Raw genomic sequence first — 17,018 nt, 5'->3', positions numbered from 1 at the left:
CTCATTTCTAGTTCAGCCCCATCTTTTTAAAAAAGAACTTTAGGTAGGGTTAAAATACATCTGTATTTTCATGGACATGTCAGGCTTTTCGGTTCTTAATCACCTCCTGGGAAAATATGGACGTATGGTAACCCTATTGGTACAAAAAATACATGCTGTCGCACATCCCTTAAATCAGAACTTTTTATAGGGAACCCGTTGTTAAGATTTTGGCAGCTCATCACTGGGCGCAACCGTGCGGTGCTGCTGACTGGGAGAGCAGCCTGAGGCAGAAGCCTCCAGCTGCCACGATATTCCAGGCATGACTGACTCTCCATTAGACAAAACTTAAAGAAGAAAATGAACTGGAGTCATTCCCATTTTTGCCCAGGTGCCCCCGGTTGACCTCACCGAGGCCAGCCAGGAGCACCCACGGGACGACGATGATGGATACCAGTCTTACTGTACTGTCTGCCATCCACAAGGCAAGGCAAGGGGATGCTGCTGTGTAGCGCTGCAGCACCGTGTCTGCCAGCAGCATCCAGTAGACATACGGTGACACTGAAAAAAGGTGAGAAACTATTTTTTTCCCTTTGCTTTCACAGAAGGAGGTGGAGGGGGGCAGGGAAAGGCTGAAGACATATACCCTGAACCACCCGCGACAATGTTTCTGACCCTTCAGGCTTTGGGAGCTCAGCCCAGAATTCAATGGTTTTCAGAGAGTGCGGGAACTGTGGGATAGCTACAGTCGTCAGTTGCCCCACCCTCCGTGAGCATCCATTTGATTCTTTGGCTTTCTGGTATGCTTGTCTCAGCTCCTTAAGTTTCACGCAGCACTGTGTTGAGTCTCTGTTGTGACCTCTGTCCACCATAGCCTTGGAGATTTTTTCAAATATTTTGGCATTTCGTCTTTTGGAATGGAGTTCTGATAGAACAGATTCATCTCCCCATACAGAGATCAGATTCAGTAACTCCCATATGGTCCATGCTGGAGCTCTTTTTTGATTCTGGGACTGTATGGTCACCTGTGCTGATCAGCGCTCCACACTGGGCAAACAGGAAATAAAATTCAAAAGTTTGCGGGACTTTTCCTGTCTACCTGGCCAGTGCATCCGAGTTCAGATTGCTGTCCAGAGTGGTCACAATGGTGCCCTGTGGGATAGCTCCCGGAGGCCAATACCGTTGAATTGCAGCCACACTAACCCTAATTCGAAATGGCAATGTCGATTTCAGTGCTACTCCCCTCGTTGGGGAAGAGTACAGAAATCGATTTTAAGAGCCCTTTATATCGAAGTAAAGGGCTTCGTTGTGTGGATGGGTGCAGGGTTAATTCGATTTAACGCTGCTAAATTTGAGATAAACTCGTAGTGTAGACCAGGCCTGAGTGTGTCAGGGAGACAAAGGAAGCTTAGGGCAGGAGAGATGAACAAAGGGACAGGCTTTTGAGGGAGAGGGGACTTCTTTGATTAAAGAATCAGCCAACGAAGAAGGGAGCTGCCTGCAAGAGGGAGAGAGAAAGCAAGAGAGAGAGATTCCATGATTCAATAATTAATTTACATTTGTAAAATGCTATAGGGTATTTCTTAGATGAAAAAGAGGCCGATTTTATAGCATATTTTGGTTTGTGTGGAGAGCTCCTGAAGAGAGCCAGTCTTAAACTAACTTTATTAACAATAGAGTGCTGTTAATTACCAGGCTCAATCCACAGGTTTGCCCTTAATCCACCCTGACATACTAAAGATATGAAGCAGAACTCTCCCTGTACCAGTACTGTAGAAGGGTGTGGGTTTTATCATTGCATACAACTAAAGTGCATACCTCTGGAATTCATACTCAAAGGAACAGGCAATTTTTTTATTTTTGGAATATGGTGGGATCTCCAACCTGTAAAAGGACAGTGGTTGGGGATTTCAAGTGTGAGGCACAGTCAAGGTTACTGTTGGACCCATACCTGAAAACTTGGTTAGTTTCTAGTATTTCTTTAACTCTCTCTCTCTCACACACACACACCTGGTCTGCACACAGTTATTGTACCAATTTAACCAGATTTAAATTTAACTGATTTTGGGGTGTAGACAAGCTCTTAGGCACTGACTTGGTGAAGTATATAAGCATACGGTCATAAGTGTCTTACTGAAGTTACTCTGTTTGCTTGAGAACCATGGACATAATGATAAATTGCTGGCAGCGTAGGAATTCACAGAGGTAGATCTTGAAAGAGGAAGCCTCTACCACTGCCTCTTGCACTCGTGGAGCTGATGCAGTTTTAAAGTTAATGCTGGCACAAGGTGCTCAGCTACCCTGCACCATTAATAATGTGTAAGAGGACAGTATGAAGGAAAAAAAAAAGAGACGGAGGACATTCTACAAAGAACTTTGCAACTGCAGTTGGATTTTAATCCGAAAATCTCAGGGACATTACTTTGGCACAGTGCGAAGAAGTGTAGTGAAAACTCATGTTAATACTACACTGTGACTAGGGATCAAGGCAGTAAGGACAAATTCTCAGATACATCGCTGCAATATTTTCCACTGCTCCCAAAGACGACATTTGTTTGTTGCATAATTCACACAGCACATTCAGTTTTACTCACCAAAGCGATTTCCTTGTGAAATTTGGCTTCAAGGCTGGATATATTTTTGAAAGTGTTCACGTAGAAGCCAACTCGTCTGAGAGAAGACGACAGAGAGAAAGGAAAAAAGAAGGGTGAAGAGAGAGAAGAGAAAATGAGCTGTTCATTTCTTTCAAACAACAAGCAACATTCTTTATTGTGTCCTGACCATTCTGAAGAAAGCAAACAATTGAACGGAATATTAAACAAAAAATTGTATCTTGATTCACTGATCATGTAACAATTCCTGAAGCAGTGCAGCTGGGGGCCAGATTCTGCCACCCTTGTTCATGCTGAGGGTTACTTTCTTCCCCACATGGTCCCATTTATGTCAGTGGAAATACTTAGGGAGTAAATTAATACTCAGTGTGAATAAGGGTGGCAGAATCTGTCCTGTAGGCATTATCACTGAAGTTAATATAATCAGTGCCCAATATACAATGATAATTATGTATTGTACATAAGCTCCTACCATGTTAGTACAGAATCATTATTATAATATATTTATAGTAGAGTAGCCTCTACAGAGCTCCAATGGGAACAGGGCCCCACTGTGCTAGGCACTGTACAAATACAAGGTAAGAGCGTTCGGGCATGAGAGAGAGAGGAACAAAAGGGACAGGCTTTTGGAATTTAGGGTATGTCTACACTACAGGATTATTCCAATTATCCCATAGCTATCCCATAGTTCCCGCAGTCTCCCCTGACCATTGGAATTCTGGGTTGAGATCACAATGCATGATGGGGCAAAAACAGTGTCAAGGGTGATTCTGGGTAAATGTCGTCAGTCAATCCTCCCTCCGTGAAAGCAATGGCAGACAATCATTTTCCGCTCTTTCCCCTGGATTGCCCGGGCAGACGCCATAGCACGGCAACCATGGAGCCCATTCAGCCTTTTTTCACTGTCACTGTATGTCTACTGGATGCTGCTGACAGACGCGGTACTGCAGTGCTACACAGCAGTATCCCCTTGCCTTTGCAAGTTGACAATGATGGTTACCAGTCATATTGTACCATATGCTGCTGTCCTGGGTGCTCCTGGCTAGCCTCGGTGAGGTCAGCCAGGGGTGCATGGACAAAAATGGGAATGACTCCCCAGGTCATTCTCTTCTTTAAGTTTTGTCTAAAGGTAGAGTCAGTCATGCCTAGAATATCAGGCAAGTCTACTAAAGAACCAGAGAGGCAAACAGACGCTCTGGGTCAGAGCCCCACCATCCTGCAGAAATAATGAGCTGCATGTCATTCTAGGGGCTGCCCCTGCAACGACACCACCCATTGCTTCCCTCCTCCCCCACTCCTCCTGGACTACTGTGGCAGTTATCCCCCGATTTGTGTGCTACAGTAATAAAGAATGCATGAATAAGAAACAACATTGACTTTATTGCGTCTGCAATCAGAGATAAAACGGGGGGGAGGCAGCTTCCAGCTGCTATGATATTCCAGACAGGACTGAATCTCCATTAGACATTAAAGAGGGGGAGGGGAGCACAGCCTCCAGCTGCTATGATATTCCAGGCAGGACTGAATCTCCAGGAGACAAAGCTTAAAGAAAGGAATAACCGGGAGTCATTCCCATTTTTGCCCATTCGCCCCCGGCCGACCTCACCAAGGCCAGCCAGCCAGGAGCACTCACGGGATAACAATGATGGATATCAGTCATATTGTACCGTCTGCCATCAGGAAGGGAAGGCTTATATAAAGAGCTTCGTTGTGTGGACAGGTGCAGGGTTAATGCGATTTAACGCTGCTAAATTTGATATAAACTCATAGTGTAGACCAGGCCTTACAGTCTAAATAGACAAGACAAAGGGTGGGAGGGGAAAGGTGAGGCAATCAGAAGTGAAGTGACTTGCCTTAGGCCACACTGCAAGCCAGTGGCAGAACCTAAAATAGAACCAAGATCTCTTGGATCTGAGTCCAGCGCCCTATCCCCTGGACCACGCTGCCTATTCAAATCATAGTAATTTCAGATCCAAGAGACGAGAAACATGTTCCCCAAATCTGGAATACCCATCTAGTTGCTGGCCTTACTGAAACAAGAATATATGTTGTTTAAAGCATCCAGCCTTTAAGCAAGCAAAAAAAAATGGCAATGTCTATTCTTCACAAGACTCATGCGGAGCTCTTTCAGACTCACTACAGTAACACGGTGAGACAGGCAAGATTAGCAAATAATCCTGTGCTCGAAGAGATTAGTCCAGCAGTATCTTATCTCACATAGGGCTTCTGTGGTGGAGAACATTATAGTATCCGAGTGTTCACAAACATTAATGAATATATATTCACAGCAACCCCATGAGATGAGGTGGCATTATTTCTATTTTACAGATGGGAAACTAAGGCACTGAGACATTAATGTCAAAAGTATACACTAAATACACTTCTACCCCGATATAACGCTGTCCTCGGTAGCCAAAAAATCTTACCGCGTTATAGGTGAAACTGCGTTATATCAAACTTACTTTGATCCACTGGCGTGCACAGCTCTGCCCCCCCAGTGCACTGCTTTACCGCATTATATCTGAATTTGTGTTATATCGGGTTGCGTTATATCGGGGTAGAGGTGTATTGGGTGATCAATTTGAAAATCTAAGGGTCTTTTGAGGGCATTTAACATTGTATGGTTCTTTTTTGTTCGGAACATACTCTCACACACTTCAGTTGCAGTCAGCACTTCTGCAAATCTGATCTCCAGGGTGTCAAATTGGGCATCCAGAAAATGAGGTACATACAGTTAGTGACCTCCTGTGAAAAGTTTGGTTCAAGTCACTTGCACAGGATTGCACAGGAACTCTGTGACAGAGACAAGGATAGAATCCATTTCTACAGACCACCGTTCAACCGTCATAATCACAAGACTGTCCTTTATCTTCCTGCATTACACCTTCCAACTTCTGGAACAAATGAGCTTCATTCACTAAACAAACCTGATTCATTCTCCAACCACCATCCATCGCTTCACAGGCTGTATATGTACAAAGGTTGATGGCAAGTGATAAGTTTTAAAAGACAGATGCCTAAATAGAGCATGCAAAAAATGCACACATATGTAAAAGAAAATAATTATGAATGCAAAATACACAACTGTACATGCATGTAGATATTCACATAAAGATGTTTGTAAGAGCAATTAATTTTTCTCTGTGTGTATGAACATTTTTTTAAATTGTTTGAATTTTTTTTAATTTGGTCCTGAAAATGTGTCTTTGGCTTATATTAGTGCAGGGAAATCTGAATAACCCTAAGAGCATAAAAACTTCATTTCTCGCCTGTTTGGAAATTCCACATGCAATTTCTCCAAATTTTCACCAACAAAAAAATTGCCTTTGGGCTGAGAATAAGCCTGAGAAATTTTATCCCAATAGGTCATTTTTCTGGAAAGTATCTAAAAAAAAGGGACTTTGAATGAATGTGCTTCCTGAACCATGACTGTAGGCTCAAATGTATATTGAAATTCTATCAACCATTTAGTCTAGTTAGAAGGTAACAGACACACCGTAATGAAAAGGACATGTATGCCAAAGTGTGTGGTGTGGACTTTTTGTTTTTGTGTGTAGTTGGTTGGGGTTTTTTGTTTGGTTTGTTGTTTCTTTTGGTAGCTTGTAAAACAAATGTATTGAGGTGATAAGTGCCTGAAAGTACGAACAGCACAGAAAAATCTGAACTCATCTCACTTTAAATAGAACTGTAGAGGACAATAGTAGACAGAAATTCTGGCTGCCGCAAGCATCCTTTTTTCAAGTCTCATTTGTTAAATAATGTAACACTCTAATGGGACGTTTCTCTGTCATTCTTGTTCACCTGCCTATTAAATCTAAAATAGAATACCTGCATTTTACAACTATTTATCTCTTTCTGGTTCTTTTTAAATTGTAACTTGTAACACAGGGACTGCCATGCAATTTTAAAGAAAACAAGCTGCTAGAGATGCTCAGAAATTATGGTTCTGATATTGGTTCTGACACTGGGGAGTTGGACCTACTTCATTTACTGGGACAGCCATTCTGTGACACACACATTAAAATTCAGTGGATGTTGGGAGACTAATTCTGTTAGGTTCTTTGAAAATTATGGCCTATATGTGCAAGTTGTGCAATTACCTTGACCATAGAGATGGCAGCTCTTCTTGTAAATCAATATTAAAGTCTTCAAACACTTTCTGTGCTTTTTGAAACTCTTCTTCTGCCTACAACAAAGCAAGACATGTTGGCTTTTATTCTCCAAACACAGTGAAACTGCATGAATCTGTTTTTCTATTAACAAAAGAAGAGTGTAGTTCAAACTACTGTTGTTTATGATAGCTGTATAAAATTAACTTGTTTCATTTTGCAAAGGCTACTGCAAACATTTTTGTATTGTTTGGCTTGCATAGGTTTGAATCTCAGGCATTTCTGGTTCCAAAGAATACAACCAAAACCGAAAGAAAAAGTCACCTCTTTTTGTGTCAAAATGTGCAAAATCACAAGGTCCATGAGGTTTCAGTGGAAACAATTGGCCCAGCTTTGCTGTAGAGGTTCAGAGCTTCTCTAAACCTTTGGGTGAACCTTTGCTGAGTCTTGCATTTGTAACAAAACTGAAAACTAGCAATTTTCCAAAGAACTCACATTGTAACGTTATTTTCTCAGTTTTACTATTTACACTCTTTTTCTTATTTATGTACAGAGTGATAGACAATATTTTGAAGAATGTAATAATCCAGGGCAAGATCCTGCAACCCTCATTCACGTGAGCAGATGCTGTTAAATCAGTGGGACTACGCATATGATTATGGGCTGTAGGATGAAGCCCCTCATGGTGGTCTCATCTCATAAAGGGTGCAACTGATCCCTGTACAAAGGGCAAGCACAAGGCCTATGCAACCCCTTAAAACCCACTGCAACTCAAAATAGGACTTAAATGGGACTCACTCCTGTAAGAAGTTGAGCACTCTGGCTCTGATCTAGCAAAGTGCATAACGTGTTTAAACGTCAGCATGTGAGCAGTCCCATTTTCTGAAATGGAAGAGAACAGACTTTATGCTATCCACTGTGCAGAAATAAATGTCACCCAAACTCAGGACCTCTGCTGCCAGTAACATTATTATTTAAAAACATACCCTACCTTTGTAATTCTGCTTTCATCTCTTCTTTTTGAGCTCTGCAAGGCTTCCAAGTGATGTCTTGCACTGTCATAGTCCACCAGCTTTCTGCTTCGCTTTGCAATGCGAGTCTGCAAAAAAATTCAGCACTATTTTGCCATACATCCAAGCAATCTGAGAGGGAACTTTAATTTAATTTGCTTTAATCTGTCTGATTATTTACTCTCTCAATTGCAATCTAAACTTTATTTACCATAGTATTGCACAGTGGAAGCACATTTGGTGAAAGAGACAATTTAGGTAATTTATTATTTTAATAAGGAACCTATTTATTGAGAAATAAGTGTGTGACAAGAGATGTGTGCGTGGACAGTTTGCAGGACTGGAATCTCACATATCAATTTCATAATATATGAACAGCAGTGTGAATGGACTCATTAAGCTATACTATAATGGTATCACAAACTAAGTTCCCTTTCATATTACACAATGAATTTAATGATTAATATATATTAACTTTTTTCAGAGTTAGGAAAAATGCTGAAAACACACTTCTCAGTATGACTTCTTTGAATACATAACGAATACATTTAATTTTGACATCACATAATGGGAATGCTAATTAAGCCACTGTAGGTATCGTAGGACCTGTCATAATACTAAAAAAGGTCCCTTGGAAAATTGCTGACACTACAGTAATGCATATTGTATATACATTTCCTTTTATAATACTGTGGACCAGATCCCAGGCTGCAGCTAAAGAGAACAGGGCACAGCTCAGGAACAGGAGTGGGACTTTATCTCACCTTGAGCACCCAGGACTCTAGGTTGTCCTGGTGCTAATGTAGTCCCTGGTGTCAATTATAGCAGGGGCTGAATATGCAACCCTTACTCACAGCTGAAGATCATCCCTTCAGAAGGAAGCTCTGGCTGTGTCCCTCTTTTCCTGGCTATTTTTCCTATGTCAGCAGCCTGGGGAGTCTGAAGTCACTAAGCTGGCTCTATGCCCCACTAAGATGCCTCAGTACTACTGGAATCTTCTAGTGGCTGGCTAAAATGACTTCAGAGCAGCTTTGCACCAATGGCAAGACGTTAAGTTGACCCAGCATATCAGAGGATCTGCCCGTGTCTCAAATGAGACTGTAAGTAAACTTGCCAGTTATGGTGGTGATTTTTGCAATATGGCTGCCTGTTTTATAGAAAGTCATTGAGTCCACTCTTTCCTTTCAAATAAGCGCTGAACAGCCCTTAGATGACAATTTTGAGAGTCACTATTAGCATAGGCCTGATTCAAACCAGCAACACAGAAGCAAAAGGACTAAATTAATCACAGGCACGAGTGGCTGCACCTCAGTCAGTCAATCATGGGTGAAAGCTTGAGATCCAATTCCACAGTATCTGAAGCCATCCAATCTGGCTATGGCTCTTAAAATGGATGGTGTTAACATAAGCTGGCTACAGCTTTGATGGTATCCATAAAAGTAACACATCAGGATGTTTGATTACAAAGATTGCTCCAAATTCAGTTCAATTCCCAATTTCAATACATTTTGAATAGCATTTCATGGTGAAAACAAAGCTGAACCCAGCATTTCTTGAAATATCAGAACACATGCCTTTAACAAGTACCACCAAGAGCTGTAGCCAATCTTGACTGGCTTTAACGGAGTCCTGTTTTAGTGTGTACTTCAGCTGTCAATGCCACAAAATGGTAACCTTAAATTTCAGCCAATCACAGTCTGTAGAAACTAAACATTTCTGCCCTTCTGAACAAAGCTGAAATCTTTATTTATTTTTTGATGCTTTGGAATAAGTATCCAACGGATGGCATCTGCCTGGCAACTAAATGTGTCAGGATTGCTTTGAAAATTTACGGTATCATCCATTTATAACATTCTCCTTCCTCATCGTCTATTGGGTTAATGGGTTGTTTTCCTTAAAGTCCCATCTCTTCTTTAGTCATGTACTTATTATGCACTCCTCCACTTTACACTGTTGATCATCACAGCCATGCTCCAAGGCCCCAGCCCAACACGGCACTTAAGCATTTGATTAACTTTAAGCATGTTAATAGTCCTATTGTCTTCAAGTGTTAAGCTTTGTGATTCAGTGTTTTACATTATTGAAATTTCATATGATTGGAGTGCATGCTACTTTGAAATCCTTACAGGGAAGACAGAATTAAAAGGGGACTTGGGGAGTGTATGTTTTGATTTGTATAATAGCAGTCTCTACTGAGATGTATTGCAAAGCTTTTGTGATTGATCAAGCCACAGAAACCATTTATTGCTTCAAATTCAACAAAGAAAACAAGTGACTCAAACATCCAGAGGTGCATCTAACCAAGAAAAGAATAATGACAGAACTCTTCTGATTCTAATAATTCTGCTGTAACACTTTGGGCTCAAGGCCTTGCTCCAGCACTGCTGAAGTCAGTGGTAGTTATGCCATTGACTTCAGTGGGAGCAGAAAAGACCTACATAAAAGTCTGAAATACAAAGGCTAATTTAAGAACATTAAATGGTGCTACTGCATAATACTTAATTTTGCTCACTCAAGAAAATAGCATAGACTATGAATGGAATTTGCTTACAGAATTAGATGTGTTACATTCCACATGAGAGCTGGCTTCCTGTATATTCTTTATTTCATTTCTCTCATGATTATGACTCAATAGTAATTGGTAACCTTTTAATTCTTCCCTCTATAAAAATGTATTACTGTACTTTGATATCAGGAAACTGTCCCAGGTATGTGTCCAGGGTCAGCAATGATCCATCCACCAGCTTTTGATGAAAGTCTTCCCAGAGCACATCACATTTCTGTAAAGAAAGAAATGAGATACAGAGAAACACAGTTGACAATCACTCAAAATTTAGGGGAAACACTTATGTAAATGGCAACACTTAATTCTCCTGGAATCTTATTATGTTCTTCCTGCAAAAATCAGAATTTAGTTGTGAAATGGATAAAAAAACTTCAGTGTGAGTTTTAATTTACAATAGAATAGATTTAACTCCAGTAATCAATTAAAAAATGTTGCAGTCTTCAAAGTAGTAGCAGACTTGGAAAGTCATGAATCCAAGCTTTGCAGGGTTACTACTGATTCTAGCAGGCTGGGAGTCCCAAAACCAAAGTTACTCTATTTCCCACCTATAAATAGGTTCACTGATACATACATCATAACCTCTCCTCTCATGAGCAGCAAAACACAACTAAAACCAAAATAAAACAAAATGAATAAAGGGTGGTTCCTTCATCCACTAGAGTGATTTGTAACCTCAGTTTTGATTTTTCAGTAAAATGTATGGACAATGGAGAAACTGGGTTTATTTTATTTTACAGTATTTTATTTTAACACTTGTTTTCTGGTTGAGCATTCTTCCAGACCAGGGGAAGTCATATATTCCCCACATTTGTTTCTCTCTGCCTATCATTAATAGAGCATTTTGAAGGCAAATGGCTGGCATAAATAGTTCTGCCTCACAGTACTCAAAGGATCTGTAAGTCAGAAAATTTGGATTCAGGATACAAACCACTGCTACTCCAACAGCCAAAAAGTCCCATTCTTCACATCAACTTCACATCACATCCATTCTTTGCATCAGCTGGGGGCTAGCTCACACCCATGTAAAGTAGTGAGGGAACTGCCAGAATATGCTCCTTGGAATTCTCCTGTCATTGAGCATGTTAATGCAGCTGGACTGATTAGGAATACTATGGAGAAATGAGTGACATCCCATGCCAGATGCAAAGTTCTGCTGCTGCTGCTACAGATCAGTGCTCTTAAAATCTCCTGGAACTTGGTTTCTCAATTTTGGGATTTCAACAGGTGTCAGGGGGGGTCACAATCACCCTGCTCTTCTCATGTTTCTAAATGGGAGAGGGATCCCACCTAGATCTCACCTAGATAAAAAGGAAGTTTTATGGTGATCCTGGTATGGGAAGAGTGAGAACCACTGCCCTACAGGATCCATGGGCAAGCAGCAGTCCTGAAGGCTATTTTCTAGTGACACTGTTTACTCATTCTGTGCCACAAGACAGATATATTGTAAATGCAGTATGACACAAGATGCCAGAATTTATTTAATCTATTTCCTACCTTAATTGCAGACTCTAATGAATAATACTCCATTAATAATCCATTAATCACACTTAAAAATCCATATTTATTAACACAATATTTAATTACAGTTGTGTAAAAAGCAGCAAAGCATTAGATCATAGCAAGCAATAGCAATTATGGTACATTGGCATTTGAAAATAGTTTGCAGCAACACATTTTAGATAAATTAAAATCTTGGAGGTTCTCAAAAAGTTAATGGGATTGAAAAGCACTTGCTGAATAAATGATTAGTGCTTCAAATCACCTTCTCTCCTCACATAAAGATCAAGGTCATTTAGATGGAACAATTTAGGAATAATTGCCTGTGGACTTGACAAGGTAAGCATATTCTCCTAAACTGTATTTTCAGCAATGCATAAATCTATAACATCACATCCAAACTTCAGATTAAATTGGAAAAGACTCAGCTGTAGAAACTACAGTGTGTCATGTGTTACCCTGTTTGAGACCATACTCACACAGGTGGGGAGATAGAAGATTTATCCTGTATGTAACAGAGACCAAAACCCGGCTGTGTTCTCAAGTAAACTACTGTGACTCCAGGGTAACTCCTCTTAAATCAGTGGGAATACTTTGGATCTACACCAGTGTGTGGTGGATCTGCTAAGCAGGGGACTACAACTCGCATCACCCTCTCTCCACTGCACTTCCCTACCTATTTCCATTATTGGAGCTCAGGGGAAAGCATATCAGAGGGGTAGCCGTGTTAGTCTGGATCTGTAAAAGCAACATCCGACGAAGTGGGTATTCACCCACGAAAGCTCGTGCTCCAATACATCTGTTAGTCTATAAGGTGCCACAGGACTCTTTGCTGCTTTTACAGGGGAAGTTCATCAGGGTTGTTCATTTCTACCCACCAAGTAGCCCTCGTACCTCTGGCTCCTGCCCATTACACCCTGCCAGCCAAATTTGCCATTTGGAATCCCATCGCTAACACCAGTGTAAATTACTAGGGTTTCTCAGGACTGGCCTACACCAAGTCCCTAAGGTTCCAGTGGCATGCCAGGTGCACCAAGATGCAGAGGCAAGCACTGCGGGTGCTTCAGCACCTAGGCCTTGTAGGTGCTAGCCCTCGTGGATTTCAATAACCACTCAGACCCATGGCTAAGTGAACAGGTATTTTACAGGGCTGGCAGGCAAGGAAATGGTTGCAAATACCCTAGTTGTAGAGGCTTAAACAGTCACAGTTCAAAGTGAGCAATAATGGTTCTTATTCAGGTCCCTGGGGCAGTCTAACTGAGAGACTGGGCTCTCCATTCCTAGTACCTGAGGTGCCATCTCAGTTCAGTTTCCATTCAAGCAAGCAGGAGCTTGCAGACTAATCTCAGTCAGTGTCCCTCATTGAGACCCTTCTTGTCACGGAGTCCCTGGGCAATGCTCTGGAACTGCTCCCCACAAAGCCAGTCAGGACTTTGGGGAGCCTCCTCTCCCTTGGAACAGACTTTTTCAGGGCAAGAACCTCACATGTCTTCACCTCCTGGGTCTCTCCTTGGAGCATTTAGCATCCTCTGCCCCTCCGTGTGCTTCCCACAGCGAGCCCGCCCCAGCGGGGTCCTGGGGAAGCCACAGGATCCTGCACCCCCACTTTGCAGTCAGACGTGACTCTCAGCCAGCCAGTAAAACAGAGGTTTATTAGATGACAGGAACACGGTCTAAAACAGAGCTTGTAGGTACAGTGAATCGGACCCCTCGGCCAGATCCATTCTGGGGGGCAGTGAGCCAGACCCCCACATCTGCACTTCACTCCTCTCCTCGTCCCTAGCCAGCTCCAGACTGAAAACCCCTCCAGCCCCTCCTCCTCTGCTCAGTTCCTTTCCCGGGCCAGGAGGTCACCTGACCTCTTTGTCTCCAACACCTTCAGTTGGCACCTTTGCAGAGAAGGGGCCCAGGCCATCAGTTGCTAGGAGACAGAGTGCCAGGCATTTAGGTGCACGGCCCATTGCTCTGTAGCAGTCACACGCCCTTATTCTACCACCTAGATACTTAAGAACTGCATAGGGGACACTGAGGCACCAACACAGTATTCAGAGAAAACATTAAGAACATTCCCAGTTTGCCACACTTCTGCACTGGCTTCCTGCCCAGCTGCTGCTGTTCTCCTATGCATACCACACTAACCTGCACCTGGCTGTAATATTAGCAGCCACAACCTGTTCCACATGCATTTCTGTATACAGTTCTTGAGGAATCTGCTCTGAATTCAGCTTCTCTGCAGCTCCCTTCTTGCCATGTGGCTACTGCCTCCCAGCAGAGCCCAGACAGCTCTTGGTTCAGGATCTTTCCCTAACCTGGCCAGGGGAAATGGAAATGCAGTGGGATGGGGGACTGATATGAGTTGTAGTCCCCTGCTTAGCAGATCCATCACATTGGTGAATCCAGAGTAACTCTTCTGGAATCAGTGGTAATACTTTGGATTTATAATAGTGTTTATGAGATAAGATTCTGTCCCCAAGTCCAAAATTAGCAATGATGTAAATGGTCATATAAGCTCTATGTCAGATGTAAGTTGTTCAGACAATAAATTTAAGTGGGTATAAGCAGTGAATTAGTATAATTTACACTGATTTGGCATTGTGTGTGTTTACACAAATGTAACATATTCCATTGGCAGGGAGCAAGGTGGGAGAATAGCAGGAAAAGCAATTAACAGGAGAGTTTGTATTTGTTTTTCCTGCTACAGCTCCAGGGGCGGCTCTAGGGATTTTGCCGCCCCAAGCATGGCAGGCAGGCTGCCTCCAGTGGTTTGCCTGCAGAGGGTCCGCTGGTCCCGCGGCTTCGGCGGGAGGTCCACCGAAGCCGCGGGACCAGCGGACCCTCCGCAGGCAAGCCGCAGAAGGCAGCCTGCCTGCCGCCCTCGCGGCGCCGGCAGAGCGCCCCCCACGGCTTGCCGCCCCAAGCACACGCTTGGCGTGCTGGGGCCTGGAGCCGCCCCTGTACAGCTCCCACACTTAATACCAGATTAGTACAAATTAAGTTAGATTATAATTTACATCAGTTTTCTGACCAACTTACACCCTCTTGTCATCAGTAAATTTGCCCATAGACTTCTGTGGGATTTAAACTTGCTTACACTTGCTTCCTAATTTGGCCTCTAATATTTATTACACCCTAACAAAAGAAATTCAGTAAAACCACCATCACCACAAAGCCTGGTCCAAAGATAAAAGGGTCATATTCTACTTTCACAATGTTGTAAATCCGGAGTAACTCCTCAGTGGAGATACTCCAGACTTGCACCACTGTAAACAAGAACAGATTCTGGCTATAGAAAAGTCAGTACACAATCAGGTATTCTTTCTCTTATAATTAGTCCTACCATTATTATGAAATACTACGGGATGATCATGAACATTCAAAATCTTATAAACATGCATATAAGATGCCTCGCAGTAGCTGGTCAAATAACTGTTATTGAGCCTCAGTCTGCTCTCACTTCCAGTACACTGAGGTAAATCTGGAGTAACTCCAGATTAATGAAGCTAATAGAATTACCTGGGTTTTAAACGAGTGTTAGACAGACAAGAATAAAGCCATTATGCATAATGGTTTAGAATGTCAACCAAGTTTTTATTTTAAAAATAAAAATAATTATTTTAAAACACACTTTTCACTATCGCTGCATTAAGATGTAAATATGGTTCACGGAGTGTTTTCTGATTACTATGAGATGCTCTCTAGGAGCCCTACAATTACATTCTGCACCAATACATTAGTATAGTAAATGAGGAACTCAGTGACTTAAAGTTAGTATTTCCATTCTTTGGTTCAGACGAATCTATTCTCAACCATGTTTCTTCACATTCACACCTCTTACCTCTCCAACCATTTTCACATCTTCCCGGCCATACCATTCGGGCTCATATACTTCATGAAGAGACTCTGTAAGCTTCTTAGAGGCCTCTTGCATGCCTAGGATTTTGTAGAAAAACAATATATTATTCTAAGCAACACAGGGAATAGTGGGTCGAATCTTTATTTACTTCCACCTTTTTCCCCTTCTCTATAAATAGGACCCTACCAAATTCATGGTCCACTTTGATCAATTTCATGGCCAGAGGGTTTTTTAATTCATCTATTTCACATTTTCAGATGTTAACATCTAAAATTTCATGGTGTTGTAACCGTGAGGGTCCCAACCCAAAAGGTACCCAGAGGTGGGGCTGATCTCTCCCCACCTGAGAGTGGCCAGTCATGGGAAGGACAAGTCCTATCCCTCCTAGCCTGGCCAGGACTCACAGTTAGGAGCCCTCAGCTGGGGCTCTCCCAGCAGCAAGGGGGAGATGGGAGCCACCTCCGCAAGCCTCCTCTGGCTGCAAGAACCTCCGGGGCTGCTGCCCAGCCCCAGAGCTTCCTGCAGCATGTGGAGGCACCCGAAGGTGATCTTCCGGCTGAGAGTGGCTGGGACTCGCAGCTAGGAGCCCTCAGCTGGGGTGTTCCCAGCAGCACAGGGGAGATCAGATTTCATGGGGAATGGCTTATTTCATGGTCTGTGACTTGTTTTTCATGGCCATGAAATTGGTAGGGCCGTATATATAATGAGTTTAAACAAAAAATAAATGTTCATGTTCAGGGCATAAACCAGCCACTAACTACCTGGAATTAACAAGAAATGTCCTTTATGGTCTATTATGAGTGTGACAGAGTAGGGTATCTTTGTACAAAATTATGAACTCCATTTTGTATTATGTGCTGAACATGTGTCTAAACTGTCCCAAGGCAGCGTATTGAATTACATTCAGATAGAAGCTTTGCCCATTCAGTTAGTGGCTCTGCCCAGGAAAATCACTTGAAAACTTGCTGAAGGACTGTCACTGAGAAGCCAACAAAATGGCAATCTGTAGCTATCAACTTTGAATGCTCTCAGCTCCTGGCTCACCCCCATGGAACAACGTTTTTCTATGCAGGTGGTGCTAGCATGAATGGGGGATGGGGCTGAAGCATGCCAGGGGAGCACATGGCAAGCAGGCAGAGACACTGTTCAAGAGAGCATGCTGCTCTGTGCAAGAGGCCAGCCACTGTAACACCTAAGCAGGATGTGCAGGAGAGACTCTACCCAGCCTGAAACACCGACTCGCATAAGGGGTGAGATCAGACTGGGGAAGGTGGCATCCCAAGACCTTTTGTCATTTTAAAAATCTGTAAGTCTTGAGTGCTTTCAAGAGTAAAGTGACTATGGTTAAGAAATTCCTTTGCTAAACCTGTGTTCCTTGCTTTCTTGCCACAT

General features: G+C 42.5%; 1 protein-coding gene across 5 annotated transcripts in view; it reads right to left on the bottom strand.

Moving 5' to 3' along the window:
• Positions 1-17,018, bottom strand: part of AMPH (amphiphysin) — a 185,798-nt gene that overhangs the window by 71,354 nt on the left and 97,426 nt on the right. For all 5 annotated transcript variants that reach the window (XM_045003580.1, XM_045003582.1, XM_045003579.1 and 2 more), the window contains exons 4-8: positions 15,609-15,703; positions 10,395-10,490; positions 7,692-7,799; positions 6,692-6,777; positions 2,574-2,649 (exon numbers count right to left, since the gene is read on the bottom strand). In XM_045003580.1, the coding sequence (XP_044859515.1) occupies positions 2,574-2,649; positions 6,692-6,777; positions 7,692-7,799; positions 10,395-10,490; positions 15,609-15,703 (461 nt within the window). The remainder of the gene's footprint in view (positions 1-2,573; positions 2,650-6,691; positions 6,778-7,691; positions 7,800-10,394; positions 10,491-15,608; positions 15,704-17,018) is intronic.

The sequence above is a fragment of the Mauremys mutica genome, chromosome 2 (genome assembly GCF_020497125.1).
Source record: "Mauremys mutica isolate MM-2020 ecotype Southern chromosome 2, ASM2049712v1, whole genome shotgun sequence".
Taxonomy (NCBI): domain Eukaryota; kingdom Metazoa; phylum Chordata; order Testudines; family Geoemydidae; genus Mauremys; species Mauremys mutica.
The sequence above is the reverse complement of the archived record's forward strand: the minus strand, read 5'-3'. Positions and strand labels throughout refer to the sequence as shown.